This window comes from Equus asinus, chromosome 24, assembly GCF_041296235.1.
Source record: "Equus asinus isolate D_3611 breed Donkey chromosome 24, EquAss-T2T_v2, whole genome shotgun sequence".
Taxonomy (NCBI): domain Eukaryota; kingdom Metazoa; phylum Chordata; class Mammalia; order Perissodactyla; family Equidae; genus Equus; species Equus asinus.
The window spans coordinates 50,787,794-50,812,280 of record NC_091813.1 but is presented as its reverse complement, the minus strand read 5'-3'; the positions used below and the strand labels follow the sequence as shown (position 1 = coordinate 50,812,280).

Here is a 24,487-nt window from a genome sequence, read left to right as displayed (position 1 = left end):
GTAATACAAGAAACCAAAAACCGCAAACAGTAATTAGATCCTAAATGTAAGGAAATGTTTCTAACAGAGTTTCCAACACTGTGATATGAATTGAATTGAAGCTACAAGTACTTAGGTGGCACAGAGAAAGGGTTAGAAAGTGCTTTAGGTTAGTTTTTCTTTTTAAGTGCAAAAAACTAGCACATTGTACCCTGGGTACAATTTCTCTTTAAAGCTAGCCCAACGTGTCATACCAGAGAAATTCTGTGTGAAGAGTACACCAGCGCTGCCCTTTGGATGGTGTCCCTGGACCTTCCATCACACGGTTCCTTCTGATTTGGTCAGCCAGCCAATTGCCACTGCCGTTACGCATGACAAATTTATCCAGGAACACTAATTGGCTTTCTGGGCCATAAAACCAGTTGTAATTTGAGTCTGCAATAGCCACAGTTCTTTGAAACCCTGGGGAAAGAAGTTTGACAGAATTAAGATAAATTTAAAACTGCATACTCCCATAAAGGTCTAAACAATGATTTTCAATCCTGATTGCAAATTAGAATCAATTGTGTATCTTGGATAAAAATAGCAAAGCTACAATGCCCACCCTCCACCCTAGACCAGTTAATCAGAATCTCGTTGAAGGCCTTCCACAAATCTTGTGTGCAAGTTTGTATTTGTTATGTGGCATCTTGCCACTGGTAATGGAAATGCCACAACTGTTAATGCTTACGTATATTGCCCACCTTCCTAATTTTCGAACGTCTATGCTAAATACCATTATATTTGTATAGATACATGGATTATTCCCTTGTGCATGGTGAGTTCCTGAATCTGAAATGAGCACTAGCTCTCCCACCAACTCACCTCACATCATAGGCCAAGATAATAACATAAGGTGCTTCAATAAATTGGAAGTTATAAAGTTTAGGGGAGAAACTGAATTTCTATAGGAAGAAAACAATTCGCAGAGAAGATCTTGCCAGTATGTACGGCTGGAAGTTAAAGAAAAGAGAGCAAATACAAAGATAATAGTGGAATAGGTCAGAAAAACAAAAGAAGGTAAGACTGGATATCAGTGTCATGTATTTTAACTCTCTTGTTAGTTACATACAGTCATGAACTGCATAACGTTTTGGTCAACGATGGACCGCATATACAATGGTGGTCCCATAAGATTAGTACCATATAGCCTAGGCGTATAGTAGGTTTTCCTATCTAGGTTTGTGTAAGGGCTGTAGGGAAGGAAGAAATTTTCCTCTACCATTCTAGATTCTTCTGGTTGGTCTAAGAATTAAATTGACATGCAAAAGATTAACAGGAAAAAAACAAACAAAAAGTTAATAACATACATACGTGGGAGAAACCCAGGAAACCCAAGAAACTCACCAGAATGGCCGAAGCCCTCACCTTAAATACCATCTTCAACTACAGACAAAAGAAGATGTTGGGGATGGGGAGAGTCAGGAGTTTCAAAGGCAAGGAAGGCAATTCATAGGTAGATGAAAAGGAGGAAATGTTTGGAAAACAAGCGTGTGTTTGGCCACACAGAAACATAAGAACACAGAGGGGAGCCCAACAAACAGGCTTTTCTAAGTTCCTCCCTGTCTACCACCTAGTTCATGTTATGCTAAGGTGACAGCTCTCTCCCTGATACAGATTTTTTAATCTTAATTCTTTTAGGCAGTTAAGGGGGAGATAACAAGAAAAACTTTCTGAGTCTTTTGTTTCTTCTTCACCCTAAAACAATCTTCATGTTAAAGAGGCACATTTTGGGGTGGCAAATTTTGTTCCCCTTCAGTACACTCTATGATGTTTGCACAATGAAACCACCTAACAACTCATTTCTCATAAAATATCCCTGTTGCTAAGCAAGACACGACTGTATTCATTACTAGAATAGCAATTGTAGAGAAAAAAGAGAAATGTTGTTGAGAACACACTGACTTAACACAGAATCCCTTCTAAAATGTTATCATGACCATACTTACATAATTTACAGCTAATGTTTTTGCTTTTACCAGTTTAGTAAATGCTCTTCCAAGTGAATCTTATTATAAACTGTGATTCTCTGAATCCTCTGAAAGCAGCTGATATGTTTTATGTGTCTTTGAATCCCCTGCCTAGTACAGTGACTGGCATAGAGATATTCAATAAAGGTTTGTTGGATTAATTGACACAAATATATGAATCTCCCTCTTAGAGATGTTTATACTGTCTTTTCCAGCTTAGGAAGCAGCCACAAACACAGCTCACAGCACACCCAAGCCCTGATCTGGATGGCTGTGAGATCTCAGCTCAAATTACAAAGCTCTGAGATTCCTTAAAGGTTCCTTGCTTTAGATGGGCTTTTTTTTTTTTTAACCAAGATAAACTACAAAATAGGACTTTTCAGAATGTCTAAGAATAAGCCATAAAACACTAGCCCTCTGAATGTAAGTCTGAACTAAATCTTAATATGGTTCTCTTGCTCTGAAGTATTTTTTGGATAACTAATCCAATAATGAAGATCCTGTTCAATCCATGCGTATAGAACTGGAGCAAAGAGACTTAACTACTGGATTCTTTGCTGTAGGTCTAGAATCATCATCTAAAAATTGCATTTCATTGGGGGAAAAAACCCATCCTGATAAAAATCTACCTCCTAAACTTTTTCTAATATCTTAGTCCTGTTTAGAAATAAGGAAACTTATGAGGCTTTCCTAGAAATGAATAAGTTCTTAAATCATATATATCCTTTTGTAGAGCCAGTTTTCTTAAGAGGCTAAGCTACACAGCAACAAGAAATTAGGAGTTTTATAGCAATTCATTTTTTTGGTTAATTTTCTATGTTTTATACTATTTATTTCATTAAAATATTTAAGGAAAATACTAAAGCTCCAACTTAAACATGTAGGTGTAATCTTTAATTTTGAATCATGCCTGTATAGTTTGGAAGAAAAAATTAAAAACAAAATAAAATAGTATTGACTGGGGATTACACAAAAAGGAAAACTAACATGTAATCATAAATGTTTAGATTCATGAAAATGAGTCTGTATATGTACCCAAGTTTGTACACATACGAAAATAAAAGTACTGTGGGGCTATTATATTTGAACCATTATGCTCCAAGCTTTACAATACCTAAATCACAAATCCTCATGTAGCTCTCAAAATATTTTAAAAATACTCTTGAATTGAATTCTTCTTTGATTTTTCAAAAAAATCTTTAATCTCAATATGACTCAAACCCCACATTTCTTTTCTTAGTTTAGCTCATTTTCATAATCAGAAAAAAACTCCAATAGTTTAATGTTTTCCCACTTCTGAGTCCTCACTATACCTGGCAGGATGGTTCTATACATAAATGCAAAGTGTTGTTTAAGCCATGGATGGCCAAAGTGGTTGATGTCAAAGTGCCTCTGAACGAGAAACATATACTGGAAGAGTGATCTAGTGGTGTAGCTGCCATATGCAACTCCTTCATAGAGGGAGCCGTCCGTCACCTCTCGGAGCAAGACCAGTGACTTCTCCATGATGCTCAGGACTTGTTTGGTCCATAAGTAAGCTTCTTGAAGATACCCTAAAAGATGAAAACACATGGAAACAATGACTGAGGCTGCAACAAAACATAAACAAAAATACAGCCAAAGAAAACCCTCTGAGTTATCTGGCTAAGTTGCATTACAAATTGCATTTTGTAAAACTCTCACGTATCAACATTATAAATAATATCCTGCTGTTCCAGGTTTGTGATGGGTCCATTATATAAGTTAAGAAGTTCTTGAATACAGGTCATTTATTAATTAAATGAAAATAAACCTTTAAATGAGTATCAGTTATCTTCCAATTTTTAACAAACTGAAACCACATCACATCTAAGATTACAAATTGCACATAACTTTATGTCTTCAGGAAAAGATCTGTATATTGAAACTTTTATTCAGTTTTCCTAAGAACTACTACTTGAATTTTTGTATGTGTGTGTGAGGAAGATTGTCCCTTAGCTAACATCTATGCCAATCTTACTCTGTTTTGTATGTAGGATGCTGCCACAGCATAGCTTGATGAGTGGTGTGTAGGTCCGCGCCTGAGATACAAATCTGCGAACCCTAGGCCGTGGAAGTGGAGCACATGAACTTAACCACTATGCCACCAGGCTGTCCCCTGAAAATATTTTTTTTAGTTTATCACTTTACAAAACTTTCACCATTATTTTATAGGATTTGTAATAAGCTGTAAATAGTACAAAGGCTAAATGGACAGTCTTTAATTTGGTCGATCATTAGAAGACAATTTTTCATCATTTTTGTGCGTTTCGATTCCTTAGGATCTGAAAAGCCCGCACAGTGGGGTGGAGAGACCATGGGTGTAACAATCTAAGGGTGAAAAAAATCAACTAGGAGTTCAGAATCTGCCAAAAATGAGCTACATGATTTTATTCAAGCACTTCTTCAACCTGTCACATTTTTCAACCTCCCCAACTGGAAATTAAAAGTCTAAAAATTTTTGTAAAATCCTTTTGACTCAGAAATGCTAGCTTTCTATAATTCTTGAGAGACTAGCATTTAGGTAACAACAACTCACATTTCTATAACAGTTATAATTTACACAGCACTGAACACAATCTTACTTAATCCTTTTAACAACTCAATTATGCATTATTACTCCAAAATTACCGAAAGGTTGACTTGTTCAAGACCTCTGGCACATGACTAAAAATGAACAGACCTTTGGTCTGAACCTAGGCCTTTAGATCTAAGGTTTGTTTTATTTGCTTGTATTAAAACATACAACCTATGGAGATAAAATTAAGCTCATTGCCTTCTAATGTGGGTGGAGTCTTGTTGCTTCACTCCCACAGACATGTGTGTGATCATCAGTGCTGAACACTCTACCCCAGCCTACTAGGTGTGCTGGGTGTGGGGGGCTTCCCGAGGCCCAGGTACCACCAGCTCCCAGCCAAAGTCCAAGGTCCTAGGCTAAGTAAGATCCAGCTCCCACCTCATGGGGGCAGCACTGTTCTCAGGCGTGGCTGTGCAGAGGTGACTGTTAATTGTACCTTGGCTCCTTCTCCCATCCAGCTCCACACCTTGGCCACTGTTCTGGATCATTTTCAGTTTCCATTCTCTAGTCATTAGGGTTTAAAATTCCAATCATCTTCACCTCTTCCTCTCTGTATCCTCCATCTCCAACTGGATACCAATATGACTGATGCTTAAAATCTGGCCTGCTATGCATTTCTCCCTGGCTATCACATTACCTGACTTTCCTTATTTTTTCCTTACAGCAACCCTGTTCAGGAGATATGAGGCAAGGCCTACCACCTTTTTAAACTTCACATCTGTCAATATGAGGTATTGATATTGTTATTGATGCCATGCCCTGCATTTTTCTACCATCCATATACCATGCCTGGAATGTTTTCTATTATCCCACTTATCCATATCCTAGGATATGAGAGCTAGGATGAAAATTCATTCTCTTCATTAAGCTTTCCTTAAATTACTGTAAATTAAATTCTATTCGAAGAGAGGCAACAAAATATAGTAGGAAGAGACTGAGCTCTGAGTTTGGCCAGAACTGGATCCAAATCCCAGGCAACTTATATGGTTGATGTGAGAATTAGATAAAATACTGACAAGGATTAGCACACGTCATGTGCTCAATTAGTATCAGTTTCTTTTCCTCTAAGACTGACTTAAAAGTGATAGTTGGTTGATGTGACAAGGGAGAAAGCTAGAATTGGGTAAAATCTGATGCTGGATAATCTAAAAAATGCCTACTAATTCTTATGGGGAATATAATCAAGAGTTAAATTCTTTTAGATTTCCCAGCTTCACGTATATATTTAATATTCTAATAATTCACTGTGATATGGGGGCTGATTTTCTTAAATATAATCTTATTTAATCATTTATAGACTTCCATAGGAGTTGTAATTAAGTCAGAATTACAAGAACAAAGAAGATGCAATATTAGCAATTACATAATACATTAAGGCAAAATAGCTTTGCAATCCACAAAAGTCACTTCCAAGTTTGACCTAAATGATCTAGATTGGTGGTTTAAAGTCTTTAGAGAGAAAAAAAAAGTAGCGATATAAGGATACACATCTGTGTTTGACAAACATTCATTTCAAATAATAAACCACCTATTTGGCTTTTGAAAGTTCCATTTATCTCTTCACTGTCAAAATTCTCTGGAAAAATGAATATCCACCACTGATCCTGTGCTATAAGGATATGGCTTGGTACAATCAAAGGGCATAAATAAATAACCTGCAGATTAACGTAACTAGCTGAAATGAGGAAAGAGGTGTCTCTCAATTCTTTAAGAGATGCCCTAGATATTACTTCATCTCATGGGCTTAGTTAGGATCCAAGTATGAACATGTACTAAGACTAGTTATAAAAATGCTTTGCTCTCAACATGGCTACTACGACTGATGTCAACTTGGGCCTCCCCTCGGCCATGTCCACGCACCTTGATTCATCAGAACTAGGCTTCCTGTGAGCAAAGCCATGCAGTTGGTGGGCTGATGATTGTGCAGGTATTGAAATCCCCATCCTCTCCTGTATGAAGTCTCATACATATATCCTGAGGCATTGGCAATCACTTCAAGAAACTTCTCCTGTTGCGTCTTGCTCAGGTAGTTGTACAAGAAGTCATAGGCAGTGGCAAAACCAACCAGGGAGTGAGCAAGCGGGACTTCATCCCAAGGAGCATCTTTCACCAACCTGTAAAGGAAAATAAACCATGCAAATGAGTGCAAAGAAGGCTCACAGCTTTCATCACACTTTTTAAATCTCTATTTCTCAGAAGTAAAGGGCACAACTGAACATATAATCCAAGAGGTTTAACGACACAGAATCGACTTCCTTCCATATGAGACCCAAGCGTAAAGTTTGTCTAATGTGAAAATTACAGTGTTAACACTTTTTTTCCTCAGGCTTCTGGCAACATCAAGATGTTGAGAATTTTTACTTTTGATTTCTTACTGTTGATGAGATGTAGAAGAATATATTCAAAGAGATCTGAAGCACCTAACGTGTAGCGGCAGGGCAAAATTCTCTGGAGTACCCATTGAGTTAGTGCTCACCCTCTCTTTTTCACCTGTATAAGAGGTTCTCATTCTATTCTGACAGCTGCTTTGCTAAATCAGTTGAACATGTATATCCCATCTTATTTCCCCTAGGTCAAGGTGAAGGTACCATGGTCTATAGTTTATCGCCTCTCAATCTGTACAGACCCTCTTAGCCAAAGCCATGATGAAGTGAGTGGCTAAAAAACTAGTATAAGTGAGTAAAATGAGCTGATTCTAACTCAGATTTCTACATCTCACTCTTTCTCATAAAATGAACGGCACAGCCTTCGGGTCCTTCGGATATTTTTCATAGAAGTATAAAAGCTGATCTGTGAAGTATTAAACCGTCATTTTCCAGGAAGCCCAATTTCTGCTTGACTTGCTACATTGTTCTGCAAGTATTTTAATAGTGTTAAACAGGAAGCTAAAAAGGATCTTTCACAATCACAATTCTATGGAATTATCCAGAAAACCCTCCCCATCTGTTCAGGATGTATTTGAGTAATCTCTAAGAGAGAGAAACAAATGAAGAGTGTGCTGTACTTGTGGGAGGTGGAAGAAAGCTTTCAACTAGGGATTAAACTAAAGTTTAACATTTCTATGCCATGAGCCTCTTTTGGCAATATAGTGAAGTCTTAGCTTCTTTCTCAATATGTTTTAAAATTCATAAGATACAATACCTAGGGATACAAGGAAATCTATGACTTTGAAATATAACTATCAATATAGATATTTTTAAAAATTGTGATATATGTGTTTCTTTATTAAGGCATTAAACAACAAGATTTGACAGCAGGGATAGTAACTACCACAATTTATAAATAGTAATGAGCATAAACAATGTTCTGAGATGTATACAATAACCATAATATGATATGAAAATATCTGTGAGACCTGTCTGTGACAAAGTTACAGATTCTCCCAATATTACTATAGTTGGTTATCGACATTCATGATTTGGAAGAAATGCTAAATTTCTGTTAGAGTTAGTGAATATTAAGATGCAATATTTTCCCCAAACAAACCCCAGAGACCCCAGGTTAAGAATACTTAAAAATATTCCAAGGGACTGCTTCTTCTAGACTGTGTTCTTCTTTTAGGAGCTTCTATCAAAGACATGATCTGGTCACTCTGTCAGAATTTCAAAATCACTCCCAAAACAACAAGATCTGCTTTCCCTTCCTTTTTGTCCTCTTAGCTTTTACGTATGTATATGTATAAGTATATGCATACATATACGCATATGTATGCCCTATTAGAATTCAAGTTCTACAAGTGCAGGGTTTTCTTTTCTCCTCTGTTGTATTCACTATCGGGTCCCCAATCCTACAACAGTGTCTGGCACATAGTAGACTCTCAATAAATATTTTTGGAAAGAAAGAATAAATGAAGGAACAAGCCTATAAAACTAGGCCACACTGTTGACAATGAATATGTGATCATTATGAAATCAGGAATTTGGAGGAACCCCTTGGTACTAATAATAATTTCAGGGTTTGGTTAGCTGTGCTGTTGATACAGCTTGGTACTAAAATGACTAAGGTTGATGAGTTTCTTAACCATTGGGTCATAGGCAAAGCTACCTTTGCCAGTCAGCTTGCCAGTGTGTGTACTGGTTGTAAACAGACTCTGAAGAGTGTGAACTAATTCCCTACTTCTAGGAAAAAAACAACTCACACTACACATTCACTGCCAGGGTGTTAGGAATCGAGTCTTCACAGACGCGTGGTCTCATTAGTGAGCCAGCCAGAGAATCCAAGTCATTTCTTTCCTAGTCCTGCGCCTCTACACCAGGTCACAACGCATCTGTCAATGACAGCATACACACCTAGCCACGATAAAGCTGACATCAATGAACTGCTACCACCTACTGAACCCTGACACATCTGATTAACCAATCAACTTATTTTTATAGATAAAAGAACATTTAATATAATTCTCATCCATCCAGAAATATTGCTATGCAATTTCGACGAAAATTTCCAAGTTCCTACACACAGCTGCTTATTCCAAGCAGTTTTCAATTCAACAAAATACTAGCACACTGATAAGAAAAAAAGTTTATGGTACCATCAAATTCACCAGTATATCATGATGAAATCTGATCTGTAATAGCTATATTGCTCCAAGGCTATCTAAGTCCTTTACCAGTACAATCTCACCCAGGCTTGGATGCAAAATGCAATAATGGATGGGAGCATATTTTACTGTCATGGAAACCAAAGGAAATTTGCTTCTAGCACAATAGATGGCAGCAAAGAAACCATCTTACTCAATGTGATCCTAACTAGGAGTTAATAAATTTACTGGAAAAGCTGGTTAAATGCAGAATCATAAAAAAATGATACAGGTATTAATTTATGAATTTTATTTCAACTTAAAATATCTATATGTACACATATTCATCAGTCTTTTGAAGGTGAGCCAAAGGCCCTTTCTTTGAATATGGGTCTACAGATCAGTTTCATTGTTATTTCCTGCAAAGAACACATATAACACACCATCACAATTTACAGCTTTGGTTTCTTTATAACATAGGAAGAAATTAAAGACACATATGAAGGAATGTAGAATCCTTCTAGATTTTTGTGAATTTTTCCCTAAACCTTTATAAATCTCATCCACACTACATTATGACATCAATTTCTATAGTAACTCATTCCAAGGCATTTAAGTTGGTTTTAGAAACATTAGTTCTTTTTCTTTTTGAACTCACATTTACTCTATTTATAAAATATTATTAAAATTGTGTAATTACAGGTATTAGTGAAAGTGGCAAAAACTGGTTTGAGAACAAATACAACTGACATTTCCTAAGCACATAACTCAACTGGTGGGAACAGAAATGAACTGCCATAGGGGAGGGAGCCTACCAACCTTGACATTCAGCATTCTGTTAGAGTTGCTGCCAGGTTACCCAAGGAACGGTGGTTAATTTCACCGGCAAGTCAGTTAAGAGCAGGTGAGTTAGGAAAACTTTTACTGTAGCCCTCCTTTTATAAGCTATTATTTCTCCCCTTAGAGAGCTGTTCTTAAAGTAAGGTCCATGGGCCCCTGGGGTCTCTGAGACTCTTTTAGGGGATCCTCAATTAAAAATTATTTCCATAATAATACCAAGATATTATATGTTGATATTTGAATTGATGGTACAAAAGCACTAATGGGTTAAAAATGCTGTACTTAAAGACTTTTCTGATGAGGTCAGTGATAACAAGTGTGATTTATTTTTATACTGTATAACTAAATGTGTCAACATTTGGAAGACTGGAATAACTCAGCGAACCACATTCAAAATAAAATGGCATGATATTACAAAACCATGTATAATAGATAAAAGAGCCATTGGAAGTGCAAAATATACCAATGGATTTTTTACCAATTAATTGGTAAAGATATCAATTAAAAAATATGAGGAACTCATTAACATGGTTTCAGATTCCACACTGAAACTAACTTTTATGAAACAGATTCCACAAATTTTTTTTTTTTTCCTGAGGAAGATTTGCCCTGATCTAGTATCCACTGCCAGTTGAGTGGTGTAGGTCTGTGTCCAGGAACTGAATTATGGCCCCCAAAGCAGAACATGTCGAACTTAACCACTAGGTCACTGAGGCTGGCCCTGAAACTAACTTTTTCAAAACTACCACTTGTCAAGTTCTAGAAAAGTATCATTATCTGAAAATATTCTTAAAATACTCCTCCTTCTTTAATCACATATCTCTATGAAGCTGGATTTTCTTCATACACCACACTGCAACAGACTGAATAGAGAAGCAGACATGCAAGATCTGCAAAAATGCAAAACAATGACCTTCTTCACACTAAATACTTTTTGTTTTCAAAAATATAGTTATTTTTTTCTAAAGATATATTATCTGTTACTATGAAATGGACTTATTTTTCAAATGAATGCATAAATATTTTTAAAATTTCCAAGTTTTCATTTCTAGTGTGGTAAATATTGATAGGTATAGCCCACATAAACAAAGTTCCTTGATGTCCTCATTAACTGTAAAGAATGTAAAAGAGGTCAGAGGCCAAAAAGTTTAAAAAGTGCTGTCTAGACTATTCTTTTTTAAGATTTTATTTTTCCCTTTTTCTCCCCAAAGTCCCCCAGTACATAGTTGTGTATTCTTTGTTGTGGGTCCTTCTAGTTGTGGCATATGGGACGCCGCCTCAGCGTGGTTTGATGAGCAGTGCCATGTCCGCGCCCAGGATTCGAACCAATGAAACACTGGACCGCCTGCAGTGGAGCGCATGAACTTAACCACTCGGCCACGGGGCCAGCCCCTAGAATATTTTCAAAGGTGAATTTATGTGAAACAGAATGAACTGAACAAAGAAACAAATTATTAATTGACTGGTTGAGGGGTAGGGTGTTGGTGGGGAAAGACATAGATTTTATCATAATGTGCTGCTTCCATGAATCAAGTTGTGACTGTAAAAGGAAGAAAAGAGGCATAAAAATCTTTCCAAAGTTTAGTAGCTTCATTAATCTGAATTTTTATAACAATTTTATATGGACAGACTACTTCCATTATCACAAAGGCTTTTTGAACTATGTACAGAGTACAACGGCAGGCAATCTAAGAAGTCTGTATTAGTCAATATTTCACAGCTTACTTGATGAAATCATAAAAAAAAATCTGATAACAATGTTGGCATCTGTTTTTATTTGTATAGTTTTGAGTTTAAGAGGATCAAATGGGGGCCAGCCTGGTGGCATAGTGGTTAAGTTCGAGTGTTCTGCTTCAGTGGCCCGGGGTTCACGGGTTTGGATCCTGGGTGTGGACCTACACTGCTCATCAAGCCATGCTGTGGCAATATCCCACACAAAAAATAGAGGAAGACTGGCACAGATGTTAGCTCAATGATAGTCTTTGAGCAAAAAGGCAAAGATTGGCAACAGATGCTAGCTCAGGGCCAATCTTTCTCACCAAAAAATAAAAATAAAATAAACTTTTAAAAAGAGATCCAATGACTATATTTAAATTTTTTCATATAGTTTTAAAAGATATATAGTCTGCAGAAAATCATTATCTGGGGAAAGATTAATACTTAGTATTATAAAGTTCACAGAATACTCTGCATAGTACTATTTAAAGTTTCATACTGTTTCATTTACACAAATACTGTTAAAATATATACTTGGAAGAAGAGAAGTTGTGTATTTAAAATTTAAGAGGTGTCAAGAGATCACTGATACTTATTTAAATGAACCAGCAATATACAAAAACTAAATACTAGGAAAAATGAGACAACTCATAACTCTCTTTATCATGTTATTATGATTATTAGTCCTGTTTCCTAGCACTTTTTACAGCCTAACAATTTTATACCAGACTTTTCCATATGTAACTATATTTTGAAGGTCATAATTTGATCCATGGTATAGACAAATCTATGTATTTAAAAAAGTACATTTAAATGAGGCTCTGCTGCTTATTAAACCTTTTCCAAAAAGCAGCAGAACTCAAATCAATCCTTCTTTTTCTCATTTTGAGCTAACATATGGTTTTATAAACCTATAAATTATTTACTTAGTAAATTCATAAAGTAGAAGATTCATGTTTAAAAATCTGGTTTACTTTAGACACTAGATATTTATGTAAATGCAAATTTAAGAGAAAATGAAACAAGCTTTAAAAGAATTATGAATTTAAATGTAGAACACAGCAATGAACTCTTTAGAAATCCCCAAGTTTAGACTTTACAGGGTAGAACAGACAACTTTCCCTTTGCCAGCTTCCCTCCTGCTGTGTCTACCAGACACAAGCCACACCTCTGCCTACAGGGTGTACTTGTCACACTATCCAAATATGCCAAAATAAGGTCAATTCAATTTTTAAAATGTAAATTAGCCTATTCATTCTAAAAGTCTCCTGAAGACATTAACCTGACGGAGAGTCATTCAATTTTCAACCAAATGCCTTTGTGTGCTTGGAAACAACCTCCAGAAAGTTCGGAGTCATATATTACCACTGCTTTTAAAAAGATGACTAATGGCGCTGTGATTCATCTTTTTTCCCTCCGTTAAGTTAAATGGGAAAACTAGCCATGAATGTTAAATGTCAGTAATATGCTAAACTTTGTAAGTAATTCCTATAAAATTTAACCAAAGGAAGTGGATTTCTAACCCATGTAGCCCCGCCTGTGAAGTGCCCTGGGGCCTTGATACTGATTTGCCAAGAAGAGCAGAGTAAGCCTGGAATACAGAGAAACTTGATCTAGGGGCCTCTGAGTGGGTGGCCAGCTATCCAAGGGGCATATGCAACTAAACTCTGGCCTGGCTTGTTGTCCATATTCTACATGTTTGATCAGGTAGCGAATGGGTGGCATTTGAATTGATGTGTCAAGCAAAATTCACTATTTATAGCTGGGAGGAAAGAGAGAAGTTATACTTCATATTAATTAAGTACATAGTATGTGCCAAGTCCTTTACATACGTGATTTCATTCAATCTTCAAGACTCACCTTAGGTATCGCATGCCCATTTTCCAGACTGTAAAAGTGCTATTCAGATAAGAAAATTACTTGTTCAAGGTCACCTAGTTAAGTAAATGGTGAAGCCAAGAATGGAATCCAGGACTATCTGAATCTAGCATTGTTTTTACTTCTTCCTGGTGAGGAAATGCACTGTGCTTTCAAAGAAAGTCACGAAGTTTGGAATAAGAACCCAACCAGAAGAAAGTGCTAGGGGTAGCAGACGTACCAAGAGCTAGGCAGAAGGACACTTACGCTGAAATACAACACAGGGTTCCAAGCTCTGCCATTTTCATGACACCAAGACAGATAAAAGGCAAGAGATGTGAGAAAAGGGGCAGATATCAGAAGAGATACACGTTTCTGTGTTCAGATGGTTGCTTAGGGTCCACCCAAGGAACATGGGATACCAGTTATGTAGAATTCCTGAAACAACTCTTCCTCTCCCCACGGACTTCTAATGAGCCCGGGGCTCCTAATGTACTGCTCTATGAAGAGTGGGTCCAGGAGCTGTGGACCTGAACCTGGATGCTCAGAAACTTTAGCCCTTAAGCTAGCTGGCTAGAAGACAGGGAAATGGATAATGAATGAGCTTTCCTTTTTCAACATCTACTTTGCTCCCTACTTGGCAACAATTGCTAGAAGGATAACAGTAAGATAGAATAAGAACTGACTGTATATTAAGATACCTTCAGGGAAAACAACATACCAGCCCTGAAATGTAAAAGACCAATTTCTCCCACAATCTAGATTTCTATATTCATTAAATCATTGGCTTCAAGATAGCAGAACACTACCATTTAATTTCATTTTAAAGCTAAGAATTCAATATCCCAAGTATTAAATTCTAATATATAAAAATTTAGGTCAGTTTGGCCCCACTCAAGCAGAATATTGAGGAGTCAATTATGCAAAAGCAGAAACTAAAGAAAATATTCCTTTTAAATTAAAATGTTCTAGATGATTTTCAGAGAAAATGAATTATCTGAATGTCAAAGCAAGCTAATGTGAATAAAATGTGGAGCAGTGTTATTAAATGCGAAGGCACAGCCATGTCATTATTCCAATGTTTAATTCACTGACACCAAGTCTTACCCAAATATCCAAGTATTGGCATCCATTTAAATGGAATCAAACAGCAATCCAAGTACAATCCATTTAAATGGAATCAAACAGCATTTATAATTGTTATCCCTTTTAGCTGACCAAGGGTGCTTTGGGCTAGTGTCCAGCCTTAAAAGGTAACAGGGAGAAACATGATAGGTAAGATGATTCAAATTTGATAACAGGATCTCTGTTTTGTCAGAATGGCAGAGCTCAAAGGACTAGGGTTAAAAACAGGCTTACCTACCAAATGTTTATGACAAATTATGAAAGAATCTGTTATAATGGAGAAATTCTGAAAGCTGGAAAGGTGCTAGGAGAAAATAATGCAGACTTGCCTCTACTGTTCAAAAAGCTTAATCACATTATTTTTGGCCATTTAAAAAAGTGGCTTGGTATTTTATATGTTTAACATGCTTTATGTTTATATGTGTAAAATATAAAATATGTTTCAAAAAGTTCAATTGGACAACTTATTGATGCCATCGCTTCAGTCAATGACTTTACAAGCATCCAGTGATCATGTGAGAAGCAATGCCTGGAACTAGTCAATCTGATTGCAAGAAAAAAATTAAACATGCAACAACAGCCAGGGAAGTCAATGAAAAGAAGAACAATGATGGAGAGTGGCTAGCTCTGCCAGAGAAGAAAACATACTGTAAAACTTCACTAATCAAAACAGACTGGTATGATGTATGAACAGAAGGAAACACCAATGGAGCAAAACAGAAAGAGGTGCAAATCCTGGAAATTTGATATGTGATAAAGGCAGCATCAAGAATCAATAACAAGTTATATTGGAACAACTGGATAGTCATTTGAAAAAACATAAAATTGAATCCAAACCTCACAGAATACAATAAAATAAACTCTACATAAATTAGGCATCTAAATATAAAATATGAAGTCAATTATTAAAATATGAATACAATTATTAAAAGAAAATATAGATGAATTCCTTTGTGAATTCCAACTATGACTGAAAAACAAGAAGCACTAGAAGAAAAGACTGATCATTTTGGCCATATGAGACTTTAAAAACAACTTTTGCATGGGGAAAAAGACACCACAAGCAAAGTCAAACACAAATAACAAACTGGGAAAAATATTTGCATCATTTATCTCAAATACAGCTATACTTATCCTAATATACAAAAGGCTCTTAAAATTTAATAAAAATCATGAAAATCTCATTAGAAAGAATGAACAAAGGATAAACAAGACCGTTAACAAAAAAGAAAGGTAAATACTCCCCCCAAATTCTCATCTCTACTTATAATAAAAGAAATGTAAATTAAATCTACAACAGGTAACATCCAGATTAATAAAAACATCAAAGTATCACAAACACTCTAGCAAAAGCTGTGGATAACCAGGCACACTCTTAAAATGCTGTTACAGGTGTAAAATAGTAAAAATCCTGTGGAGTTTGGCAAAATTTAACAAAACTATGTAAACATATCATCTTTTGACCAGTAATATAACTTACAATACTTATACCCCAAAGATATACCTCCATAAATACAGAACCACATGTGCATAAGGTTATCATGGCATTATTTGTAATATGATTGTGACATGGCATATTGTAAACTACGCAAATGTTTCAAATATTTAATCTTAAGTATGTCAGAAATAAATAGTGACATAAAATGACTTGGGATTTGATTCAAAATAAAATGAATAAAGGAAAATGTTCCCAACAAAAGAACAAAATAAATCTCTAGAAACCAATCTTAATAAAATGGAGATGAGTGATTTACCTGATAGAGAGTTCAAAATAACGGTCATAAAGTGCTTACCAAAGTCAGGAGGGCAATGAAGGAACAAAGTGAGCATTTCAACAAAAGGACAGAAAATATTAAAAAAGTGCCAAACAGGAACCATAGAGCTGAACAATTCAATAACAATCTCAAAAATTCAACAGAGGCATTCAACAGCAGACCAGATCAAGTAGGAAAAAGAAACCACCAAACTTAAAGACAGGGCAGTGGAATTCACCCAATCAGAGAAGCAAAAAGGAAAAAGAATGAAAAAGAGTGAAGATAGGTTACAGGACTTATAGGACACTATCAAGAGCATAAATATACCTATTATAGGGGTCTTAGAAGGAAAAGAGAGAGAAATGGGTAGAAATTTACTCAAAGAAATAATGGCTGAAAACTTCCCTAAACTAGGGGAAAAGAAACAGACATCCAGATACAGGTTGCCCAAAGAGTATCAAAAAAGATGAATCTAAAGAGACCCACAACAAGAAACATAATTAAATTGTTAAAAACTAAAGATAAAGAGAGAATCTTAAAAGTAGCAAAAGAAAAGCAACTTGTAACATACAAGGGAACTCCATAAGTCTCTGAGCAGATATTTTAGCAGAAACCTTGTAGGCCAGAAGGGAGTGGGATGATATATTCAAAGTGCTGGAAGAAAAAACTGCCAATCAAGAATATTCTACCCAGGGGGCTTGCCCGGTGGTGCAGTGGTTAAGTTCACATGTTCCGCTTTGGCGGCCCGGGATTTGCCAGTTTGGATCCCGGGTGTGTACATGGCACTGCTTGGCAAGCCATGCTGTGGCAGGTATCCCATGTATAAAGCAGAGGAAGATGGGCACAGATGTTAGCTCAGGGCCAGTCTTCCTCAGCAAAATGAGGAGGATAGGCAGCAGATGTTAGCTCAGGGCTAATCTTCCTCAAAAAAAAAAAAAAAAAAAGAATATTCTACCCAGCAAAGCTGTGCTTCAGAATTGAGAGAGAGATAAAGAGTTTTCCAGACAAAAAGCTGAAGGAGTTCATCAGCACTAACCAGCCTTACAAGAAATGTTAAAGGGAGTTCTTCAACCTGAAACAGAAAAACACTAATTAGTAACATGAAGACATACGAAAGTCTAAAACTCACTGGTAAAATATATACTTAAATTCAAAATACTCTAATATTTTAAGGCGGTGAATGAATCACTTATAACTCTAGTACAAATTTTAAAGGAAGAAAATATTTAAAATAACTATAACTACAATAATTTGTTAATGAATACACAATATAAAATATGTAAATTGTGACATAAAAACATAAAACGTGATGGGAAGGAGTGTAAAAATAGAGCTTTTATATGTGTTAGAAGTTAAGTTATTAGCTTAAAATAGACTGTTATAACTATAAAATGTTCTATGTAAGCATCATGGTAACCACAAAGCAAAACATCTATAGTTAGGTATGCAAAAGTAAAGTAAAAGAAATCAAAGCATATTGGTACAGAAAATCATCAAATCAGAAAGTAAGAGAGGATGAAAGAAACAAAAGAACTACAGAATAGCTAGAAAACAATTAATAAAATGGCAATAGCAAGTTCATAACTATCAATAATTACTTTAAGTGTAAATAGATTAAATTCTCCAATCAAAAGACATAGAGAGGCTGAATGGATTTAAAAAACAGACCCATCTATACGCTACCTACAAGAGACTCACTTCAGCTTTAAGAACACACATAGACTGAATGTGAAGGTAGAGAAAAAGACATTCCATGCAAATGGAAACCAAAAGAAAACAGGGGTAGTTATACTTATATAACACAAAATAAACTTTAAGCCAAAAATGGTAACAAGAGACAAAGAAAGTCATTACATAAGGATAAAGGGGTCAACTTATCAAGAGGATATGACATTTATAAATATTTATGCACCCAACATAAGAGCACCTAAATATATAAAGAAAATATTAACAGATCTGAAGGAATAAATAGCTATAAAATAATAGTTGGAGACTTCAGTATCTCACTTTCAACAATGGATAGATCATCCAGGCAGTAAATCAATAAGGAAACATCGGACTTAAAGTACACATCAGACCAGATAGACCTAACAGACATATACAGAACATTCCATCCAACAGCAGCAGAATACACATCCTTCTCAAGTCCATGCAGAACCTTCTCTAGCATATATCATGTGTTAGGTCACAAAATAAGTTATAATAAATTTAAGAAGATTGAAATCCTAGCAAGCATCTTTCCCAACCACAATGGTATGAAACTAGAAATCAATTATAAGAAGAAAACTGAACATTCACAAAAATGTGGAGATTAAACAACATGCTTCTAAGCAATCAATGGGTCAAAGATGAAACCAAAAGGAAAATAAAAAAATATCTTGAGAGAAATGAAAATGGAAACACAACAGACCAAAACCAATGGGATGCAGCAAAAGCTGTTCTAAAAGGGAATTTCATAGTAACAAATACGTACATTAAGAAAAAAGAAAGATTTCGAATAAGCTAACTTTACACTTCAAAGAACTAGAAAAATAAGAACTAACACACACCAAAGTTAGTAGAAGTAAGAAAATAACAAAGAAAGACAGGAATAAATAAAATAGAAACTAAAAAGGCAATAGAAAAGATCAATGAAACTAAGAGCTGGTTTTTTGAAAAGAAAAACAAAATTGGCAAACTTTTAGCTAGACTAACTAAGAAAAAAGAGAAAGACTCTAATAAATAAGAAATGAAAGAGGAGACACTTCAACTGACAACACAGAAATACTGAGGATCATAAGAAAATATTATGAACTATTATACACCAACAAATTAAATAAATTAGAAGAAATGGATAAATTCCTAGAATTATACAACCTACCAAGAATGAATCATGAAGAAATAGAAAATCTGAACAGACTAAATACTAGCAAGGAAATGTAATCAGTAATCAAAAAACTTCCAGCAAAGAAAAGTCCAGGACTAGATGGCTTCACTGGTGAATGCCACCAAACATTTAAAGATGAATTAAAACCAATCCTTCTCAACTCTTTCAAAAAACATAAAATGAGGGGAAACTTCCAAATTCATTTTATGAGGCCACTATTACCCTGATATCAAAGGCAGACAAAGGACACTACAAGAAAAGAAAATTACAGGCAATATCCCTGATGAACACAGATTCAGAGCTCCTCAACAAAATATTGGCAAACTGAATTCAGTAATACATTAAAAGGATCATACACCATGATCAAGTAGGATTTATTCCAGGGATGCAAGGATTGCTCAACATGCACAAATCAATAAATGTGATAAAATGAAGAATAAAAATCATATGATCATCTCAATAGATGCAGAAAAAGTATGTGACAAAATTCAACATCCTTTCATGATAAAAACTCTCAACGAAGAAGGCACAGAAGGAACATACCTCAACATAATAAGGGCCATATATGACAAGCCCACAGCTAACATCATACTCAACAGGGAAAAGCTGAAAGCTTTTTCTCTAAGATCAGGAACAAAACAAGGATGTCCACTCTCACCACTTTTATGAAACATCGTGCTATAAATCATAGCCAGATAAATTAGGCAAAAAAAAGAAAAGGGAAGGAAGGAAGAAAGAAAAGGTATCCAAATCAGAAAGGAAGAAGTAAAGTTGTCTCTATTTGCAGATGATATGATACTACATACAGAAAAACCTAAAGACTCCACAAAGAACTGTTAGAACTAATAAATGAATTCAGTAAAGTTGCAGGACAAAAAACCAATATACAAAATTCCGTTGTGTTTCTATACACTAACAATGAACTATTGGAAAAAGAAATTAAGAAAAAATCCCATTTACAATAGTATCAAAAGGAATAAAATACTTTGGAATAAATTTAACCAAGGAGGTGAAAGATCTATACGCTAAAAATTATAAAACATTTATGAAAGAAATTGAAGAAGACACAAATGGAGAGATATTCCGTGCTCATGAATTTGAAGAACTAATATTGTTAAGATGTCCATACTTCCCAAAGCCATCTATAGAATCAATGCAAGCTCTATCAAAATTCCAATGGCATTTTTCCACAGAAATAGAAAAAAAAATAGTCCTAAAATCTGTATGGAACCACAAAAGTCCCAGAATAGTCAAAGCAATCTCGAGCAATAAGAACAAATCTGGAGGCATCACATTTCCAGATTCCAAACATTACAAAGCTATAGTATGGTATTGGCATAAAAAAAGATATATAGATTAATAGAACAGAACAGAGGGCCCAGAAATAAAACCACTCTTATAGGGCCAATTAATTTCTGACATAGGAGCCAAGAATATACAATGGAAAAAAGATAGTGTCTTCAATAAATGGTATTGGGAAAATTGGATAGCCACATGAAAAAGAATGAAACTGGACAACTATCTTATACCATACACAAAAATCAACTCAAAATGGCTCAGACTTGAACATAAGACCTGAATCCATAAAACTCCCAGAAGAAAACAGGGAAAAAAGCTCCTTGATATTGATCTTGGCAAGGATTTTTTTGATTTGACACAAAAAGCACAGGTAACAGAAACGAAAATAAACAAGCGGGACTACATCAAACTAAAAAGCTTCAGCCAAAAAAAAAAAAAAAGCACAGCAAAGGAAACCATCAGCAAAATGAAAGGCAACCAATGGAATGGGAAAAAATATTTGCAAACCGCATATCTGATAATAGGTTAATATCTAAAATATACGAGGAACTCACACAACTCAATAGAAAAAAAATAACCCAATTAAAAAATGAGCAGAGGATCTGAATAGACATTTTTCCAAAGAAGACATACAAACAGTCAATAGGTAAATAAAAAGGTACTCAACTCAGTAATCATCAGGGAAATGCAAGTAAAAACCACAGTGAGTTATCACCTCACACCTGTTAGATGCCTATTATCAAAAAGACAAGAGATAAACGCTGGAGAGGATGTGAAGCAAAGGGAACCCTTTACCCTGTTGGTGGGAATGTAAACTGGTACAGCCATCATGGAAAACAGTATGGAGTTTCCTCAAGAAAATACAAAACAGAACTACCAAATGAGCCAGCAATCTCACTTCTTGGTATATATGCAAAGGAAACTAAACCAGGATCTTGAAGAGACATCTCTACTCCCATGTTCTTTGCAGCATTGACTACAATAGCCAAAGTATGGGACAAACCTAAGCATCTGTCAACAGATGAGTAGATAAAGAAAATACACACACACATACACAATGGAATATTATTCAGTCATAAAAAGAAGGAAATCCTGTCATTTGCAACATCCTGGATGAACCTGGAGGGCATTACGCCAAGTGAAATAAGTCAGACAAAGAAAGACAAATACTGCATGGTATCACTTACATGTGGAATCTAAAAAAGAAAAAGGTCAAACTCACAGAAACAGAGTAGAATGGTTGTTGCCAGGGTGTACAGGGTGGGCGAAATAGGGAGAGGCTGGTAAAAGGATACAAACTTTCAGTTATAAGATGAATAAGGTCTGAGGATCTAATGTATAACATGGTGACTATAGTTAATAATAGTGTATTGTATAATTGAGATTTGCTAAGAACTGAAGTGTTCTCATCAAAAAAAAAAAAGCATGAGGTGAAGAATGTGTTAATTAACTTGATGCCACGAATCCTTTTACAATGTTTTTGTATATCAAACTGTCATGTTGTACACTTTAAATATATTACAATCTTGTCAACTATACCTCAGTAAAGCTGAAAAAAGTTGAATGTGAAATAAAGCTTTAATTTTCAGATAAATAAAAGCAGGGAAAATCTGTTATCAGCAAACTTGTGCTACAGGAAATGCTAAAAGAATTCCTTTAGGCTGATGGAAATGATACCAAATGAAAGCCAGACTCTATACAAAGAATCAAGAATACCAAAAAAGGATAACTATGCGGGCAAATATAATAGGCTTTTTTCCTTCAATATTTATATTTACACATGTGTGTGCATATTCACTCATTCCAAACTTTTTAGAAAGTTTAATGTCTCCTTAAAGCAAATACAATAACAATGTATTGTGAGGTCTATAACAAACGTAGAAGTATAATATATGACAGGAGCAAGAAAGAAAAACTGAGGAGTAGTAAACAGAATTATACTCTTATAAGATTTCTACATCTTTTCTGAAGTAGTATAATATGATTTTATATTGTAAATATTGTGATTCATAGCAACTGCTAGAATAACTCAAAGTGTAGATAAAAGCCAAGAGAAACAATAGAATGAAATACTAAAAAAAAATACTTGATTAACACAAAAGAGGACACGAGGGGGGAAAAAAGAACAAAAACAGAAGGGATAACTAGAAAACAAATACCAAGATAGTACATTTAAACCCAATCATCAATAATTACAATAAATGTAAATGGACAAACCTACCACCTAAAGAGATTGCCAGACTGGATTTTTAAATAAAAGGAAAATGGAAATATGTTTACAGAGACATACTTTAAACATATAGACACAAACAGGTTTTAAGTAAAGGATGAGAAAAGATAAACCATGCAAAACTTTAAGAATAAAAATGCAAGAATGGTTATATTAATGTCAAATCAAATGGTTAAATTAACATCAAAGTTGGCTTCAAGATGGGGTATTACCAGAAAAACATATTTTATAATGAAAATGTGTCAATTCACCAAGAAAATATAACAATCCTAAAAGTTTATGCACCCTACTAAATTGAGCTTCAAAAACATATAAAGTTAAAATCATTAGCACTAAAGGGAGGAAAAGACAGCTCTGCAATTCTGATTGGAGATTTTAATACTCTTGTCCTCTAACCTGATCGAACAAGAAGACAAAAAATTAGTAAGGATATAAACAATCTGAACAGCACTATCAACCAACTTGACTTAACTGACCTTTATAAAACACTACATCTAACAACTGTAGAAAGAATATATGTTTTTTAAGGGCACATGGAATATCCACCAAAATCTACTTAATGCTGGGCTATAAAACAAGTCTCAATAAATGTCAAAGGACTGAAATCTTTTTAGTATGCTTTTGCAACAAGGACATTAAATTAGTACTCAATAACAACATAGCTAGAAAAGTCAAATATATATAAAAGCAACACACTTCTAAGTAATCATGGGTCAAAAAAGAAATCACAGCAAAATTATAAATTACTGCAAGTAATAGTGAAAACATAATATGTCTAAATTTGTGGGAGGCAGTTAATGCAGTCCTTAGAGGAAATTTTACGGCACAACAAGTTTTATATCAGAAAAGAAAAAGGTATAAAATCAACGATCTAAGTTTCCACCTTAAGAAGCTAGAAAAAGAAGAGCAAATTAAATCCAATGTCAATAGTAGGAAACAAATAAAGACAAAAATCTATGAAATACAAAACAGACAAATAGTAAGAGAAAATCAACAAATGCAAAATTGTTTCTCTGAAAATACAAATAATGTTTGAATCTAGGAATTGAGTACATACATAGATATTAACTACATAGTTCTTTAACTTATATTCACGTTTGAAATTTTTCAAATTAAAAATTTCAGGAAAAAATGACAATTTATAAATGTTGGCTCTGACAGTAACTGACCAGTTATAATAATTATTTGTACCTTTATATATTTATTTCCTAAAATTCAATATAAATTTTATAACATGTGACATTAAAAACATGCTATCTGGGGCCGGCCTGGTAGTGCAGGGTCAAGTGTGCACATTCCACTTCGGCGGCCTGGGGTTCGCTGGTTCGGATCCTGGGTGCGGACGTGGCACCAGTTGGCAAGCTAGGCTGTGGTAGGTGTCCCACATATAAAGTAGAAGAAGATGGGCATGGATGTTAGCTCAGGCCTTGTCTTCCTCAGCAAAAAGAGGAGGATTGGCAGCAGATGTTAACTCAGGGCTAATCTTCCTCAAAAAAAATAAAACATGCTATTTCAAACATAACATGATACATAAAGAGTAAGTACTCTAGGACCAAGAATAAAGTTCTAAAGATTCTGACATCAAGGGTTTCCCAAGGAAAAAGGTTTAGCCAGATTGTTATCAACCTTACAGTGCACAGAACCCCCCAATACACACACACACACACACACAGAGTGGACAATCAGCTGTTTAGAAT

The 24,487-nt window shown here is 35.1% G+C and overlaps 1 protein-coding gene across 5 annotated transcripts in view; it reads right to left on the bottom strand.

Annotated features, from left to right (window-relative positions):
* DSE (dermatan sulfate epimerase) overlaps positions 1 to 24,487 on the bottom strand; it is a 75,233-nt gene that overhangs the window by 4,587 nt on the left and 46,159 nt on the right. For all 5 annotated transcript variants that reach the window (XM_044757132.2, XM_014866144.3, XM_044757133.2 and 2 more), the window contains 3 exons: positions 6,445 to 6,698; positions 3,302 to 3,541; positions 234 to 441 (listed from right to left, as the gene is read on the bottom strand). In XM_044757132.2, the coding sequence (XP_044613067.2) occupies positions 234 to 441; positions 3,302 to 3,541; positions 6,445 to 6,698 (702 nt within the window). The remainder of the gene's footprint in view (positions 1 to 233; positions 442 to 3,301; positions 3,542 to 6,444; positions 6,699 to 24,487) is intronic.